Source organism: Thunnus maccoyii, chromosome 21, assembly GCF_910596095.1.
Source record: "Thunnus maccoyii chromosome 21, fThuMac1.1, whole genome shotgun sequence".
NCBI lineage: Eukaryota > Metazoa > Chordata > Actinopteri > Scombriformes > Scombridae > Thunnus > Thunnus maccoyii.
The window spans coordinates 10105672-10124330 of NC_056553.1; the positions used below are offsets into that span (position 1 = coordinate 10105672).

At 40.7% G+C, this 18659-nt stretch overlaps 2 protein-coding genes across 2 annotated transcripts in view; one reads left to right on the top strand and one right to left on the bottom strand.

The window, feature by feature from the left end:
- LOC121888392 (collectin-12-like) overlaps window positions 1-7853 on the top strand; it is a 43467-nt gene extending 35614 nt beyond the window's left edge. Inside the window, exons 4-10 of the mRNA XM_042399864.1 lie at window positions 1545-1631; window positions 1735-2778; window positions 3539-4039; window positions 5552-5688; window positions 5840-5949; window positions 6664-6809; window positions 6962-7853. Coding sequence (XP_042255798.1) covers window positions 1545-1631; window positions 1735-2778; window positions 3539-4039; window positions 5552-5688; window positions 5840-5949; window positions 6664-6809; window positions 6962-6981 — 2045 coding nt within the window. The 3' untranslated portion in view covers window positions 6982-7853. The remainder of the gene's footprint in view (window positions 1-1544; window positions 1632-1734; window positions 2779-3538; window positions 4040-5551; window positions 5689-5839; window positions 5950-6663; window positions 6810-6961) is intronic.
- Window positions 7854-8671: 818 nt separating this feature from the next.
- Window positions 8672-18476, bottom strand: hacd1 (3-hydroxyacyl-CoA dehydratase 1). The gene is made up of 7 exons (XM_042399437.1): window positions 18192-18476; window positions 14557-14674; window positions 14376-14394; window positions 14177-14265; window positions 13730-13851; window positions 11011-11189; window positions 8672-9431 (listed from the first exon to the last, which is right to left on the bottom strand). The coding sequence occupies exons 1-7, from the start codon at window positions 18308-18310 to the stop codon at window positions 9349-9351; spliced, it is 729 nt and encodes a 242-aa protein (XP_042255371.1). The 5' UTR covers window positions 18311-18476; the 3' UTR covers window positions 8672-9348.
- Between the last annotated feature and the right edge of the window lie 183 nt (window positions 18477-18659).

Consider the following 18659-nt stretch of genomic DNA (forward strand, 5'->3'; position numbering starts at 1 on the left):
AAAAGTGCCACACAAATAAATTTTACTAACTTACTAACCAATCTCACTCCTCATGCCTAAACCAAACCAACCCAACCAATGAGTACTAGCCAATCAGAGGCAGAGTATGGTGGGTTATGACTTTGTCATCCTTGGAAAAACAATTTGGCGTCCTCTACAACTAGCCTGCAAGCTGTAGCCATCCATCTATTTATTGCTGTTGAAGCTGGCTGATTATTGGATTGTTCATGGGTTTCCCTCGCACACTATCAAGCTTGTTTTGCTGCAAGCAAGATGGTTCGGGGCTAACAAGGCTGCCAGCATCAGCATTAGCAGTGTGCTTCGCTAACAAATGGTATTTAAGACTAGATCGACACTGACAGTAACTACGAATAACTGCGGTCTTATTGACAAACCCATCTAACAGGGCTTTGAAGCTGAACTTGCCATTCAAAATACCTTTTTCTTTACCCATTGTTCCTTGCTAGTTGCCATCTGACTTATTGCTAGAGGGATAGCTACAGGTGAGGCAAGAACAGAGCCTTCTTCTTCTTGTTTTACAGCGGTTGGCATCCAGCATATTGGTGCATTGCCGCCACCCTCTGCTCTGCAGTGTAGATCAGACAATAGACTTACAATCTAAATCCCCTTAATAGAACCTGCGTTAGTGGCATCAAAAAAACAAATTTGTGTTAACATGTTCTTATCACGTTTAACTTTGAAAGATGCATTTTAACAAACATTTGTGCAAATTGGGGCCAGAAAAAAAAGTCTTTACCTACAATCTCATTTGAAGGGATGGGCAGATTTAAAACAGATCATCTTGTCTTTCTGGTGATTTGACCTCTGAAGGTGAAAGGCTTGAGACTGAACTGTTGTCTTAACTGTTGGAGGAAACAGCTTCCCTGCAGAGAAGCCCATGCAGTCTCCAGTTAGAGGATGTGTCCCCCTGGCGAGGCTGGTGGTAGCTGTGGGCTGATTCCCTGAAATCCCAGACACATTCCAGAGGAAATGAACGCTGGTGTCGCCTGTGGGGGCGTGAAGAGCCTCCCTGCCACAGCGTCTGCCTCCTCTGGGCTGTCTTTGATCCGCCTGTTTACTGAAGACCCCCCCGGGTCACTTCCTGTCCCCTAGGGCCCTCGCCAGCGTCTCCCCATGCACCTCCAACCTCAGTCTCTGTCAGTGACCACCCACTCCATCTTTGCTGAATCAATGTTTCTCCCTCCCTCCCCCCCTCCTTCCGTCTCTTTCTCAATCCCTTCCTTTTCCTGTCTCTCACCCTAAATTCAGTTGCACTCCAATTTTAGTACTTTCTATTTACCCTTGTCATACACTAAATCTGACCTAATCCAAGAGATTATGTTAATCGAGTCCACCATTATTACATGCCTACAAGATATGGAGACACGTCTCTTATAGTATCTGTCAGTGCATTTCATTGGTTTCCTCTCTGATCCCTTTTATATATGATGTCTGTGGTTGCAGGCAATGCTGGTCTGTTAATAAAGGACAGAGTCTGTGTGAGACAATGACACTAACCTTTGTCCTACCTACTTTTGTTACAGTGGTGCAGAAAGTTGACAGTGTGTCTGAAGGTATCGCAAACTATGGAGGAAAGATAATTGCTGTTGAGACTGATTTGAAAAAGCTTGGTAAGTTTCATGCATCTGTGTGTGAATGAAAGTAAATGTTGCAGTGGCTGAATTGTTTTTATGAATTGTTTTTATGATTGATGGTACAAATCTCTCTCTTCAGATGATCAAACTGGGGCGAAATCAGAGAATACCACCACAGAGATCCAGGGTTTTAAGAACAACATCTGGGCTCTTCAGAGGCAGCTGTCTGCGGTGGAGGAACGCATCCACAGTGATCAAGTTAAGCTGAGTCAGCTGCAGAACACTGGCTCAGACATCCAAAGCAACCAGAACTCCATTCAGGGAGTGGTGGATAGCAACACAGCCACCTTGCGCCTTGTAAATGGTACCCTGCAGTCTTATGACAGCATCATTGGGGGTCTGCAGGAGGACACCGCCTGGCTGCAGAGAGAACTCCAGCAGCAGGTGAAACTTCAGAACCAGGCACTGCTTAGCATCAGCAGCCTAAACCTCACCCAGGCCCAGCAGAGGGCCTTAATCGACACTGTGCAGCACTCAGTGGATGACACCAGTCAGGCCATTCAGAAAATGCGAAATGACTTTCAGAGCCTCGAGCAGATGACCCGACAGACGCGCTCTGATAGTGATTGGCTTCGAAGTAAGGTGGAAAATCTGCAGATTATGGCCAGTAATGCCTCAGCTCTAGCGAAGGCCAACAATGACAGCTTGGAGGAGGTGGGATCGCAGCTTACTTTGATGTCCAACCAGCTCCAGAACACCAGCAGCCTGGCTGACACTCACGACCAGACCCTGAGGGAGATTATGGACCAGCAGAGGGACTTTGGCAACCTCACGTCAACTAAGTTTGACCGCCTGGAGGTGCGGCTGGATGAGTCAGAGCAGAGTATGGACCGCGTGACTGGTAACATCAGCTTCACCACGCAGCTCCTGGGTGCCATCAACCTTAACCTGAACCATTTGCGCACTTGTTCCGAGACAGTCGGCCGTCACTCAGAGTTCTTGCTGAACCTCAACAACAGTGTGACAGATGTGACAATAGATGCAGCCAGTCTTAGGTCCCAGCAGGAAGAGCTGGCAGCACGTGTGGACAAGGAGGTCACCAATCTCTCTATTGTCATGGAGGAGATGAAGCTGGTGGACACCAAGCACTCACAACTAATAACCAACTTCACTATTTTACAGGGTGAGGGACGAACGGCTCCAGTCTACATTTGTACTAATGAAATGTTTGTTTCATCTTGGGAAATATGCTCATTCGCTTTCTTGCTAAGAGTTATCACTGAAGAGTCCATTAAAAATGAAGTTGGAACCAGGGGACAGTTAGCTTAGCTTAGCATAATAATGATAACATCAGGGGCTAGTGCATCTCAGAATTTGGGGTATTTATTGATTTTCAGATTTTATCCTGAGTAATTCATTGCACTTTTTATCATGGTATTTATGAGATGTATGATGTTTAGTAATGTTGAATTTTTTGGTACTGTACAGCTGCAGCATTGTATGTCCAAGGCAAATTTCCCTCTGGGTCTATAAATTCTTACTTTATCTTATAAAAACTGGGCGCAGGTGGAAACAGCTATCCTGGCTCTGTCCAAAGGCAAAAATATCCACCTGCCAGCACCTCTAAAGCTCACTGTTTAGTGTGTTATATCTTGTTTGTTTAATCCAAACAAAGAACAGTGTAAAAACTAGAAGTACTGTTTACTGGGGGGGGGGTTATGAGTCAGAGTTCTTGGTCTGGCACATTACCTTCGGACAAAGCCAGTCTTTATGGTAAGCTAAGCTAAGAGGCTGCTGGCTCCAGCTTCATATTTAAGGGACAGATATGAAAGTGGTATCAACCTTTTGACCTTCTCATCTGAGCAGAGAAAGGTATTTCTCCAAATGTCAAACTACTCCTTTAAAGTTTGTTTCACTAGTTAACAGCATGTTTTATGTTTCAGGTCCTCCTGGTCCCAGGGGCCCGAGAGGGGACAAAGGACCTCAGGGACCATCTGGTCAGTCTGGCCAGAAGGGAGAGAAAGGAGAAAAGGGTACTTCGGGGATACGAGGACCCAGAGGAGAGCAGGGTATTCCAGGACCACCAGGTCTACCAGGGTTAAAAGGTTTGCCAGGGGTGCCCGGCAGCCCCGGGTCCAAGGGCTCCCGAGGGTCAGGAGGCAGGGCCGGGCCTCCTGGTACTAAAGGAGAGCCAGGTACTGCTGGTCTGCCTGGGAGAGATGGACAGCCTGGTCCTCAGGGGGCACAGGGCCCACCGGGTGTCAGAGGACCAATGGGGCCAGCTGGAGAGCAGGGTCTAAGGGGATTGCCAGGACCACTGGGGCCTCCAGGACCAGCAGGACCACCGGGACAGCCAGGATACCCTGTCCGGGTTCCAGTGATTCCTTTGGGCCCCGTGTCTCTGCAGGATGACAAGGCAGTAGCTCCTACACTTTGGGCCCCAGGTAAGTTTAGTCGAATACTCAGTTTTAACATTTCTGGTCAGCTGGAGAGAGAAAATAATTTAAATTGTTTCTGTTGCAGTTTCATGTTTCAACTAAAGCTGCCACGATTAGTCGAAAGATTAATCAGTAATGAAAGTAATCGTTAGTTCCAGCCCAAGTTTCCACACTTACAGGTAGAGTCAATGAAACACCCAAACAAATACCCCCCTCCCTTCATGATCCTTCAGAAGCTCCGCCCCCCCCCAAATTCATGGACACACATTGCTATGGCAACGAGCAAAAGAGAAATATGGCAGCATCCAGAGCGATGCGTCAGCTGTAGAGTCACTTCTGTTTCTCTCACACATTTTCACAAGTGGAAAAAAAATCATGTGAGCACAACAGTCCATCCACACTCTCCGCCTCCTCACTTCTCACTCGACCTGCGTCAGCGTCTCTGTCGTCTGTCAGCTGCAGCTCCTGGAGAGCTGAGAGGACAGTGGCCAGACAGAGATCGACTGAACCAAAATAGTTTGCATGTCGGCTCCACGGGAAGAAGTTGAGTGTTTGTATTTACTGATTCATTGATGCGGTTAATAAGTTCAAAACACATATACAGCGGGATATTTGTGTGATTTAAACAGCTGCCTGCTCAGATTATGCTTCACTAAACGCAACAGAAACAGACTTGGAGTGTAAAAAAACACGGGGGGTCTCCATGAGACTGTCTCAGATTCAGTGTGGATTGACACATTTAATTAAATGGAAGCGTATCCGTCCTGTGAGAAAATGCTTTCTGTGTGAATTGGCCACAGCCTCTCTCTCCAGTTCATCAGCCCTCCCACACCATTCAACGGGTGCTGGAGACCGAAGACTGTCATGTCCTCACACAGACAGCTGCTCTGATGACTTCCCCCTGTTCTGTGTACGAGCACAAACGCCCCCTACTGCTGATCGACAAGAGTAGTGTTGTGTGACTCGCTTCGAGCCACTGTTTACATGCCCATTTACAGAGCCAGGGCTGTGTATGAACACCAGATATTTTTTCTGTGCACACAAAGAACGGACAGCTAGCAGACCGTGAGGAGATATTTGCTGAATTTGACAAAAAGTGTTTAAGATTAGAATCGCTGACTTTACCTTTAACTAGAGTCAACTGATAAGATCCTGAAATAATGCATTGAATCAGCAAGCATAAATTTATCTGATTAAAAAAAATCTTATTGGTTGGTACAAGTTTACTCAGTTATCTCAATGATGGCATTTGTTTTATCCTTCCAGAAAAATAATTCTGTATCAGATTAAATGGAATAGTTTGATATTTTGGGAAATACACTTATTCACCATCTTGCCGAGCATTAGATGAGAAGATCGATACCTCCAGAGTGGCATCGATCTTCTCATCTAACTCTCGCAAAGAAAACAAACAAGCCTATCTCCCAAAGATACTCTTGAGGTATACAAATTTGATAATCTTGCACCACTGATGATAATATTGTCACTTATTAAATGAAATCACCTGATGTTTTGCAGGCTGCCCTTCTGAGTGGGCAAACTACAGAGACAACTGCTACTTTTTCTCCAAAGACATGCACAGTTTTGATGAAGCAAAGGCAACCTGTGAATTAAACTCTGCTTCATTGGTGATCATCAATGATATAGAGGAACAGGTGACTATTATTTTATTAATATTGTATTAAGTGTCTTCTAGCAAAGAATTAAACCCTATAATTGTAACAATTGTAGGGTTTAACTAAAGTGTGTCGTTGCTCTGTAATGTGTGACTCTTTTTCTGCTTTTTCTGTCCTCATGTCATCTCAGAAATGGCTGAAGAAGCAGACCTTTGGAAAGGGTTACTTCTGGATAGGTCTGACCGACAGGGCGGCGGAGAATGTGTGGCAATGGCTGGATGGGACTGAACTAACTTTCACGTCAGTACAAACTCAAAAAATACTCCCATCACAGGGAACATTTTCTTCTCTATAAAAATCAGTGCCGTTCCCAGGATGGATATTTTGTTTCAGAGGTGTGCAAAATACTGCCTTCCAAGAATAATAACAGATCTAAAAAGCAGAGTGCCATTAACTGATAAAGCAGTAGGTAAAACAACACCAAATAAATATTTAAATTCCTGTGAAAATCTCAACTTTCTGATTCTTTCTGATTGTGTTGACTAGCACGTACAATCCTCTGTTCCTGCTGCCCATTCAAACAAAACAAATGCTTTGAAATTCATCAAATCTTAAATATACAGAATGGTCCAATGAGAGAAGTTCACTCTTTTCTGCATGGGCAACCTGTGTACACACACATAAAAGCAAAAATCCTACATCCAACAAACTTACAAAACTGCAAATAAAGGATAAGGATCAAAAGGAAAAGATTACAAAAGTGCATCAAGCCAGCATTGATTAAGATTTAAACAGAAATACACATAAAAGGGATAAAGGTCTAGTTAACCTAATAGATCCAAAGCATTGCAGATACAGGAATAGTTAATGGAGATCAATAAAAAATGTAAAATCTGCTTTAGAAATAGGGGGATCCTTGTCCATACCTGCTGCAGTTTTTTTTAATTCTCTTCAGATTCTTGGATGAAATGCTGTAAATCTAATGTGTGATCGCCCCCTGTTGTTTGCCTGCAGAAAGTGGAAGCCTGGTCAGCCTGACAACTGGGGCCACGGGCATGAAATGGGAGAGGACTGTGCGGGTCTTTCCCACGAAGGGTTATGGAATGATTTCTTCTGTGAAGATCACATAAGCTACATCTGCGAGAAGGAAATGGAGTCCTGTACGTATCTGATACTGCTTTTTAAACTTCCTGCATTGATATTTCTTTCTGGCTCTGTGTCTGTTCTTCTTCTTTCTGCTCAATAAAGTTTTTTTTTTTAAAGGTATTTTCCTCAGAGCTTTGCTAACGTCACTCTGCATGTCTTTCCACAGCAAGATCCACCAGATCGTAGCAGTGTCTTGAAAGGGAGCTTGCAGTGAGCAGCTAGACTTCACTCATGTGGCACTGGTCCACTGATGCAGCACATGGACAGTCCATACGGAGAGAGCAAAGGGACAATTTTGAAATGAGCCCGGGGCTGCAGCAGCAAGCGTCTCTCCGATGCTGATGAGAAGCCTTTCTCCTCCAAAATGAACCAAGTCCAACATCACCAGCAAGTGCAATACAGCAGGGCAACCAAAGAAGGAGAATCTGTGTTTTCTATTTTTTTAAATTACCAAATCACCTATTGAGTTTTATATATATATATATATATAAATATTTTTTATGGTTATTTGAAATACATTTTATAAAACTGTATTCCACGTGCAACTGAATATCTGAATGTATATTTCATTATGCAAGTTTTGTAGGAAATTTCTATGAATCCAAATGGATTTACCGTAGTGCTTTTCATATGTAATTTGTCTTAAAATGAGAATAAAAGGTGCAAAATGATGCGCAAAAAAAATGTCGCTGACATGCTATCTTCAAGGAAACTGTTATCTAACCTCATGAATGTTTATATAGAATTTTCCATTTTTATGCTAAGGAACAAATGAAATATTTACACATAAATGCAGAAAAATCAGCTTGAGTTTTGGTTCAAGACTGCAAGTTTACAAGTTTAATACTTAATGTGCCGTATGTTGTGATTACGGGATTTATTTTTAACTATTACAAACTTATGTATGTTTATGAATAAGAATCTGTGGATCCTACCTACAAATATAAAATGTGCCATTTTCTGCACTCAGGTAAATACTGTTTCCTGTTGAGTATAAAATTAAACAACACTACGAAAGATGAAGGAAACACTCACAAATAAATCTGTAAAACCCATGAGGCATTTGTATCTGTTGGCTTATTTCTAGATTTACATGCAGATCCGGACGAACAGATCTTGGTCCGTCTGCATGAGTCAGTGTGAAGGTCATCACAAAACTCTCCAGAGTATTGTAGAATTTAGTTTATTGATTTTGCACAAAAGGTATTTTCACATTTCTATTGTTTTAAAATTGAATAATAACTTTCCCAGTGTTTTTTTTTAACATTGGCTTTATTGTGTTTTTGTCCTCTCTAACCCAGATTATGAGCAAAAATATTGATTTTCATAGATAACCATGAGCTATGCAGTTCATTGATTAACATTTCCTCTTCAATCATTTCACATCCTGTTTTCCTACTTTGGATCAACTCCGATCACAGTCACTCCTTCAGCTGCACAGAAGATTGAAATGATCTTACAATAGCACCTTTAGTAGGAGGGAATCTAGCTACCTTTCTATCAACACGGACATCAGATTCTTTGTTAAAAAACAAACAAAACAGCGACTGAAGACTGCGAGTGCTCACATAAATTTGAATTGTAGTCTTACCTACAGCGGTCTATAGAAAAAGGCACTACCTTTTGAAGACTCAAATTTGTTTAAGATGCACTCTTGTAAATTAATTCGACATAGTAAACATCAAAGCAACATAAAAGAATGCAGGAGCTGAGCCAAGCAGACAAAATGTTAAGTTTGAGCTGTGCTTGCTCTAAGTGATACAGTATGTGAATAAATTATCTTTAAGAAACAGATTGTGCTCACTATTAACCGCTCATTTCACATTGCATCATTTACACATAAGGTAAAACAAACATACACAAAAGAAGCAGCATATTGTCTAAATGTAGATTTATTGTTGAGGTATGATAAATCTATGAATATTTTCTCTTTTGGAACCTTGTTTTTGTACAACCACACTGTTAGTTTGTGACGGAAAACGCACACATACAAAAAAATATATATATATTATTGCCAATTGGGGTGGGGACAAGTCAAGAGACAACTTACAATCTTCCTCCTTCAATGTTTCATTTCACATTTCCCTTGAAACCTTTCATTTGCTGTTTTCTCACTCAGACGGTGGGTGCAGTGTTGTGACAGCTGTGGCTCATGTTATTCGTGGTCAGCGCGCGTTTCTCTCAGCACGACGGCGTGCTGTAAGGCTGGCGGGTGAGACGATGCGCATCAGGCTTCTGTCTCAAGCTCCAGCGACACTGGAACTTGTAAACATGTTTCCAATATTACCGTTCAAATAGGAATTAATCCTGTAAAGAAATACTCAGGATCAGGTATTATCAGTACCGATGAACTCCAATGGTTTTGTTTTCTTCATGATTATTATTGGTTGTAGCTCTCGTCAGACAGGTGGTCAGCTTCCGGTCCCGTGCAATGTAGAATGTAACGGCTGATGGTGCTAAAGATGAGATGGTGATGTAGCAGGGAGGGGGGGAGAGGAGGGTGACGTGGAGGCAGGCGGGCTGGCTCAAACGAAGGCATGAGGTGGTGCTTGTCTAGTCGTCCTTCTCCACTATGACCTCACCGTGAAGCACCCTTCTCCTCTGCCGCAGCATGTGGAAGTAGAGCTGAGGAAACACTGGGAAGACGAAAAAGCAAACAGGTCTAATTGTTACATGTCTGTTATCATCAGTGATGTGGCAGGAAAAGTCAACAATTGTCATTATAACAATCTTTAACTGTTTATGTTCATAAATCATCCTGTTAGATTCAACATATTTTAAATTTTTCAATTATAATTAACAAGAAATTGAGCAATTTTAAAGACATGTAAAACTAAATGTTATTTATGTTATATTATGTACAGCATATATATGCAATTCAATCCAACATCTGCAACTGTGGTTGCATTCTCAACTAGACATAAGAGCTTCACAGAATATAGTAGTTGTAGTATTTGCTATATGGTTAATGTGTTAAATTAAATCCTATTATTTAGTGTTTATGAAGCCACATCTTATAAATAATTATTATTATTCTTGGCACAAAGATCTATATGTATTATTCTAACATAACTTAATTATTGTAAATTAATTTTAATATGTGAAATGTGGGTCTGATTTAGTGTAAAATCTGCTGGAAAAGGAAGATGGCTGCAGATCTCATTTAAAGGAATAGTTCTACATTTTTGGGAAATGCACTCATCTCCTTGATCAGATTCTTCATATATGTCATCAGTCCATCTATAATTTTGTCATCCTGTTTTTCCATGCTGTAATTTTGCTTTCATGGTCTGTACACACTACATCTATTGCATGTATGTCTGTCCTGGAGGAGGGGTCCCTCCTCTGATGCTCTTTCTGAGGTTTCTTCCATTTGTTTGTTTCTTCTTATACAAATTGAGGGTCTAAGGATAGAGGCAAATTTGTGATTTGTGGTATTGGGCTATACAAATTAAATTGACTTGACTTTCTTGCCAAAAGCCGATTGAATAGGTCTGTACGCTAAATACGAAGCTAGAGCTAGAAAGCTGTAAGCTTAGCGGTGACTTCCTGGAGTCTTGTTGTCATTGTAAGGTTGCCAGAAAAACAGTCAAGAAATCCAGCATGCAACTCCCCATAAAACCACAACTTTTTGTACAGATTAAACAAACTGGATTTTTAAAACCTGCCTCCAGTCTTTATGCTAAGCTAAGCTAACCGTCTTAAGACTGTACCTCCATATTAAATGTGCAGACATGAGAGTGGTATCAGTCTTCTTATCTGACTCTCTCTAGCAAGAATGCTAATAAGCATATTTCCCAAGATGTCAAACTATTCCTTTAACGACAGCAAAGTCTGTCTCTTGCGACATAACAAAACATAGATCTATAAGACATGTGGGAGGCTTCCTAAAGCTCTGAAAAGCTTCCTCTCCATTTGTCACTTTGCTGTCATATTTCAAGAGACAAGAGAAGCTGCTAAGTCTGATTTAGTGAAAGATGCACAGGTCTATCCCCCCTAGAAAGTCTTTGTAGGTCTGACCTCCATCTTCAGTTTAAAGTTTGTGGCTCACTTGTCAAATTAATAGTCATTATTGTGACATAACAGTCAATAATCTATTATATCAAGGTATAAAGGTTAATTTGAGAATAATGAAGCACTTTACAAGCTAAGTGAACTGATTTTCCTTTACGTGCTTTACAAAGTGCACAGTATATGACTTCAAATCCTCCTTACGTGGGATGTAGGACAGCATGATGATGATGAGGCAGTAGTAGTAGTCGAACGACACGTTATACTTGTTGGGGAGTCTCATGGAGTACATTCCAGATCTGCGTACGAACGGTAGAGCAGCGTAAATGGTTAGCAGCTCCCCAACGACTCCAACAGGGTACAGGATGATGAAGAGGTTGTATCTGGAACAAAAAAAAGAAGAAGAGAAGTACCGTTTTCACATTCAGCAGTGTGCTCAAGATTTACATACACGGCTGCATACCTGCAAACAAGACAGTCCTGCAGTTACAGTTCGTGGATATTAAGACACTCATGCACAGGCATTCAAACAGAGAAAAAAAAAAACTTCTACTATCCTTGTGAGATGAGGCGATTTCAAATTACTGTACTAACGCACACTGCAAGTGTTTAAGGCGATAAGAAGATATGGGAGTATGATATAACTTGGCAGGTGGGAGTAAGATGCAGTAAATGAGAAAAAGGAGGTGAAGTTCTTGAAGAGTTTTTCAGTAACATCAGATAATAAAGAGGTAACTCATTGGTTCTGACTGGAAGGCAAAGTAAAGCCTGGTCATCAAAAAAGGAGACAATGCACAATTTCTGCTTTTAAAGTGTGTCTATAATATGTTTTTTGGTGCTTTTTTTACATTTTATGTGGCCCTATGAGAGCAAACCAGACAGTCAGGAAGGAGCTCCAGTACTGGCGATGGGCAGTGACGAAAACTTGGAACAGAGAGCCGGGGATTTGATTTGGCAGGTGTTGTAGTGGGCAGGTTGTGGCTGCAATTCAGGCCTCAGACAGCTGTCAGCAACTGAATCACTGCACTAAATGGTTAATTATTAGAGTGACAATGGATTCATTACAAGGCTTACAAACATTGATAGATAGGCATTTTTCAGCAGAAGGCAAGTTTACTGTGCAGGTTTGCTTTACTTTCATTGCGTGGTTAACTAATCTGAGAATGCCACATCAAAATTTGGTCCCAAATTTGTCATAAAATCATCTAAAATTCAGAATGGAGCCATTAGAGTTGAAGTGAACTTGCTCTTGATACAACTGTGAGATACTATACATAAAAATGATTCACCAACTATCATGTTCTTGCCTGTCACTGCATATACAGCAAGTGTGAGATGGCATGACTCCCTCTGTGACAACACGTGGTCTCTCTAGTACTATATACGCCGTGACTCAGGGCTACAGGGGTCCTGTATTTAGTCAAGACCACAGTGAAGGCTCGGGGGAGCGTCTCAGCGGATGTGAGAGAAATGTTGGGTGAACATTCCATGACCAAAACAGACGGTCTTAAAAAGAGGAGCAGCTGAACATGAGCCCCTCGCTGGGGGCCTGGCGTCTCCTCCATGCTTTAAGAAAGACGCGAAGGGTGGAGGGGGGGCAGGGAGGAGAACGGCATTTAATGCACGAGAATCAAGACCCAAAACAAAAGGATAATTGGCACAAGACTACACTGTCTCCTGATGATCACATGACGGATTAAAACAGCAGATAAATGTAATATTTTGCTGGTAGATGTGTCAGGAGTAACACTGCGACACAACAATGTCTCACCTAATTAACGGAGCTGCTGTAATATTTAAACTTCACTATTCTGAAGCGAGATAGCTCTCCCTCTCTAGGGGGCCGTAAGATGCCAAGCCTGTGTGTTGGACAGCTATCAATGTGTACAGCTGACGTTCCTCCCAACGACTCCAATTTCAGCTGAGCTACTGTAGCAGGGACACATGCAAGGCCAGACTGCCACGTCATGAGTACTCTTCATACAGTAGTAGGCCGGCATTATGTCACTCTCCAGCTGAGGATCTTGTTGTTCATCGCATTTAACCGATAACCATGAGAATTTTCTCAATGTTATGTTTTTGTGCTGATAAATCAGTACTTTTTGATTGCTAAACTTCTCAGAAATTATGTTTTTTTTTTTTACAATTCGTTAAAGCAGGTTACAAGTAGACCTGTGATGCAAATGTAATACATAACCCCTTACATAATTTAATTTTATTGTCATTGCACTGGTAATTGTTAATTTAGTGTCATCATTTTAATATTTTTTATATGCACTTCCATTTATTTTGCACTTTTATCTATTTTATTTTCACGGTTTGTTCTTTTACTAGCATTTTATCGGCTTTATATGAGCTTATTTCTTTTTTTTTGCATCCTAATTATTAATATATGAACTTATTTCTTTAATTTGCACTTGCACTTTCATCTGTTTTATGTATGGGCTCAGTGCTAATTGATATATGTGCTCTAATGTTTCTATTTCTTGTATGTCATACAGTGGGTAGCTTACATGGGTGCCATATAAATAAAGTTATTATTATCATAAAATACATCAGTACCAACACATGTCACTCAAAACTATTCATAAAATATCTACATAAACCCTAAAATGATTAAATGTCAGCATCTCTTCATCAGTATTGTCAGAGCACAACGTTAGCAGTTAGTCCACCCACCACTGAAGAATGGCTAACAAAGTGCTAATCAATGAACACACACATGCTTCTTCTGCCTGCGTGAGACAGGCGATACTTAATACACACTCGGCTGATTAACTTCCTGATGTAAAGCCAGTCTAGGCCGGGGAGGGAAGCATGCCAGAGGTGAAATCTCCAGATCAGGTCGACATGCTCACACACAATGTCAAACACACTAATGACAATTCGAGCTCATCCCAGCCATGTGTGCTGGCGTCTCCACCTGGCCCATTTGACGAAGTACGGCTGATGGTTGAGCAGTTTGAATGTGTAGTAGGAATATCTGGCAATCTCTGTCATCGTCCACACAACCAGGAATAGGATTACGCTTTCTTCATTCTGGATCTTTGGTTACATCAGAAGAAATAACAAATATATAGAGGAAGAAAAGATGAAATGTTTAACATCAATCAAACCTGGCTTCAGACAAGTTTTGTTACTTGTGTGTGTGTGTGAATGTGTGGGACCAAAGATGTGAATTGATGATAAAGGGTCATTAAGATTTTCATGCAACAGATGCTAAAATAAACATAGTAAAGAACCCTGAAACTGAACTTATTCATTATTCATTTTGTCCATCAGACAGTAAAGAAACTGAAACTTCCTCATCTGCTTGTGCAACTTGACAACAACCTACAGTGGCAGAGTTGTAGTTTAATATAATAGTCACCTGTCTGATGCTGTTGGTGATGAACCAAACCATGAAAATCCGTGAACACACTTGAACCCCGGTTACAATCACAGAAGTCCTCACGATTCCTGCAGCAGATCAGGTTAAAAAATAATATGTTTTAAAGCCGCACAGGTGTTAGCAGGCAATAAAAACCGTCTTAAAAAATATTAACATCAATCAAGTCATCATCACATACCTACGGCGCAATGTACCACCTGTAAGACAAGAAACATAAAAATGTGTTAGTTCATCCTCTATTTCTTTTTCTTGCCACTTCTTCAATGATTTTCAGCCTTTTTAAATCATGTATCAGGTAGTTCTGTGACTGTGTGCAGCCATGCATATGACAGCAAACGTCTCTCTACTCAAAGTCTTACCTCAACTAACGCAAAGGTCTGGAAAAACTTGAGTGTCCTTGCTATACTTCTGTACAGACCCTTGTGTGTGCCTTTCTGCATGTAGAAGCGCATCATTGCTATCGCCAAAACCAGCCACCTGCGGGGAAAAACAGGGCAATATTACAAAAAATGACACATCAGTTCATTCCTCTGGATGCTTGAAAAGACGACAGATTGTAAGGGACAGACTTTTCCAGACGTTATATCATATCTCAGCATAGATGCAGTAGAGGTTGGAAAGAAACTTCAATGAAAGTTAAAATGAAACTCACTTCATCTCATTCAGGTCTGCGAGGACTACAGCATTTTTCAAGCAAAATGACAAACATTTCCCAGTTTCTGCTTCTCAATTGTGAAGAATTGCTGCTTTTTCTTTGTCTTATTGATAGTAAACTAAATATCTGATGATGTCCTCTTAAACTTTCTGCAAATTAAGATGGGCATTTTTCACTATTTTGTGACATTTTATGGACTTTAACAACACTTAATCAAGAAATTAATCGACAGCTCAATCAATAACTGATAAACTGAGTTATATTTATTTGAAACTCGCTCTAAACCTATCTCGTCTCTGCTCTGCTTGCAATTTTCTCTCTATTTTGGTGTATACAGCCAATATCAACAGAGAACATACTGAAAACTCCAAACCAGATTCCCACACATATATTGATGCTTCAGTTTTTCATTCTCTCACACCAAAAAAGAAAACATTTTGCTTCTCACAGAAGGTTTTTTTCAGATGTACTGGATTAAACGTTGCCCTGGAGGAATAAAGCACAGCAGGACATGATCTGTGCAGTTCCCCATTTTTACTTTTTGGAAGTCCCGCACGTTTAGGACATTTAAATGTTGGTGTGCATTTCCATAATGTAATGAAAACATGTCATTTAAGTGGCACTGAACTGAAGAGGAGGGATGGTGCTGCATCTTAAAGTATAAGTTGAGCTGGCAGGAAGCCCAGACCAGACATTTTATTTTCACCTCTTTCATCAAGAGAGACAACTGACACCAGCGTCTGTACACCGCATATGTTATGTCACATCTAGTAACAACATAACCGTGACCCCGAAGCTTTATAGACTCCCCATCCGAACCTGAAATCTGAATCTTGACGTCTTGTCTGCCTTAAAATAACACCTCACTTGCACATCTTCACTTCTTTAGCCAAATATTTACGACTACTTTGAAATATTTGCTCTTTCCATTACTGACTTCCAGACTTGCAGGTTTAAAGATTTGTTTTTTTACTGTTTTTTATCTGCTTAACTTAATCTACAGTAGAGCTGCAACTAATGATTATTTTCATTATCGATTCACATGTGGAACATTTTCTCTATTAATCTATAAATTATTTAGTTTATAAAATGTCATAAAATTGTGAAAAACACCTACAAAAACTTCTGATGTCATGAAATTGCTTGTTTCTGTCTGACCAACAGTCCAAACCCAAAGATATTATATTTACAAGCATTTGAGGAGATAGAACAAATAAATAAAGCAAATATTTTGATTTTTCCTTTATAAATTACATAAAAAATTACTTATTTATTACAACTGTCGATGAACTACTTCACAGCTCTCTGACAAATGTTGATAAAATGGGAGATTGCAAAGTATCATAACAGATTTAAATATGTATCTTGTCTTATGGCCTAAACTTTGACAGCAACCAATCCCAAATTATTAGCCAGCACACAAATTTGAGTATGACAATATGGAGCACAAGAGGCTGACTGCACCTGAAAGGTGACACGATACCAATAAAATCCAAGTTTAACATTCAGAAGCTCGTTAAACAAATCTCACTGCTCGCTCTCAGAACTGACTCAGACAGACACAAAACTGAAACTGAGACTATAGCCATGTAATATTGGTACTGCCTGGTATTAACAGCTTAGTCGGTTTATGGTGGGATTGGATACTAAAAATACAAATAACCAGATGACCTCTTCCGATAACTACTATATGCTAGAGCTGCAGCCAACCATTCTGATGTTCAAAGTCAATTTTCAAGAAAAAATGCCAAACATCTTCTAGTTCCAGCTCCAAACGTGTGACAATTTGCTGTTTTTCCTTGTGTCACATTACAGTAAAGTGAATATCTTTGGATTTTGTTGATCAGACTAAATAAGACATTTGATGACATCATCTTGGGCTCTAGGAAACTGTGATATCCTGATGTTTTGTAGCCTTAAGGATTAAATCGATAATGAAAATAATCGTGAGTGTACTGTAACTGTGTTATTAGTCAGTTGGTTGTATGTTTGAAATCATTCAGGGAGAAATCAGACTTGTATATATTATATATAGATATATATTTTATATAAATGTATACATCAGATGTGTGCTGTAATTCAAAGTGTTACTCCCATTAATCCCATTATGAGAAGCAATCAATATTGCCCTTTCGTAGTTATATTGGTTTAAGTTAGTGTGCCTGCAAAAGTATTGATCACTGGATGTTGTGTTGATGTACTTAAGTAAAAATATAAAGTGGGACCTGAAGCAGTACAAGAATATCAGGCTGCAACTATTGATTATTTTCTCAATTAACTTATTAACTCCTAAGATTGAAAATAGTGAAAAATGTTGATCACCGTTTCCCAAATCAACCTAAAATGTCTTTTTTTGTCCTGACTAGCAGTCCACAAGTCTAAGATATTCAGTTTACTGTCACAGAGGACTAAAGAAACCAGAAAATATTCACATTTGAGAAGTTGGAATCAGAGAATCTAAACATTTTGTCTTTAAAAAAATGTCTCAAAACAGTTAATCGATTATCAAAATAGTTAGCGATTAATTTTCTGTCGATTAATTGATTAATCGTTGCAGCTCTACAAGAATAAGTCAGTGACGGTGAAGCATTATCGACTGAGCAATCAGAGACATCAGTATCATAATATCCTGCAAAAACATCTTCACAGAGCTCAGAGACTGAGCTGTAAATAAAGATGTAATCAATGCCTGAGGCACTGTGCCAAACTGGAAGCTGTTTAGTCATCATGATCCTATGAGTGCCACTTGCTTATCTGACAGCTCTCTTCCAGTATTTTCATGGCTGAAGTGACATGAGCAGACAAGTATTGATTCTCTTCTGTTTGTCTTGCCGCTTGATCATATCAGGAAAAGTAGATTGGTAATGGCGCGCTCTCTTTGCGATTCACAAATGTTATGTTGTTATTAAAAAATCTGCCCATTGAGCATTTCACTGGCCCAGACCTGAGCTCCAGTGTCAGTGCGCTCCGGCTATACTTATCACTGCAACTGTCGGACGTACTGTGGGCCTTGACGCTGACACCATGCAGTCAGCCCTATTTGGACACGGCTGCAGCGCCAGCCCGTTACTTTCACCAAACGCCATTCATTCATTTTCAACAACGCTGATAAACCCCACTCGCGTTTTTAAATATGTTTTTTACTATCAACTTCTTCACTCAAGTGTCTTCCAACTCCGCTAGAGCCGCTAAATTCAGCGAGCTGGACGGGCACTTTCGGGCTTGACACAGAGACACACAGTCCTATAAACAGCAACACACGCTTACAGTTTTTTAGGGAGCGGCTAACTTGTAGGGTTTTCTTATTAATAGGCGACAGGGGCGCAATTACGCACGTACCCGGCGGTCATGGCGATGTTGTAGAAAGTGAGCCATGCGGTGGCGACGGCGTTTTTCGTTTTCTTCTTGTTGTTGTTTTCCTTCTCCTCAACCGTGCCGTCCTCCTCGCTGGACGCCATGGTACCGGGGGCAGGGTGGGTGAGTCAGGAAGGGAGCTGACAGCTGGGGCTGGTTGGGAGGGGAGCAGCAGGGTCATCCATCCATCTATCCGCCCACGGCTCCCCTCTCTCGCGGGACTAGTGCTGCAACAAGTGTGTGGCCTGCCGGTGGGCCAGAGACTGTTACTATAAAGTCTCTGTACCGAGAAGCAGTGTTGTTACAGTACAGGGGCAGTGCTATAGGAATTGTGGATCCTCTACTCTGGGGGTCCAAATCAATTTCAAATAGATATGTTTTTTTTTTTTAAACCGAGCCTCCTTCAAATCACATTTATATACCTATAAATAATTAACAGTTCATGTTCGAGGA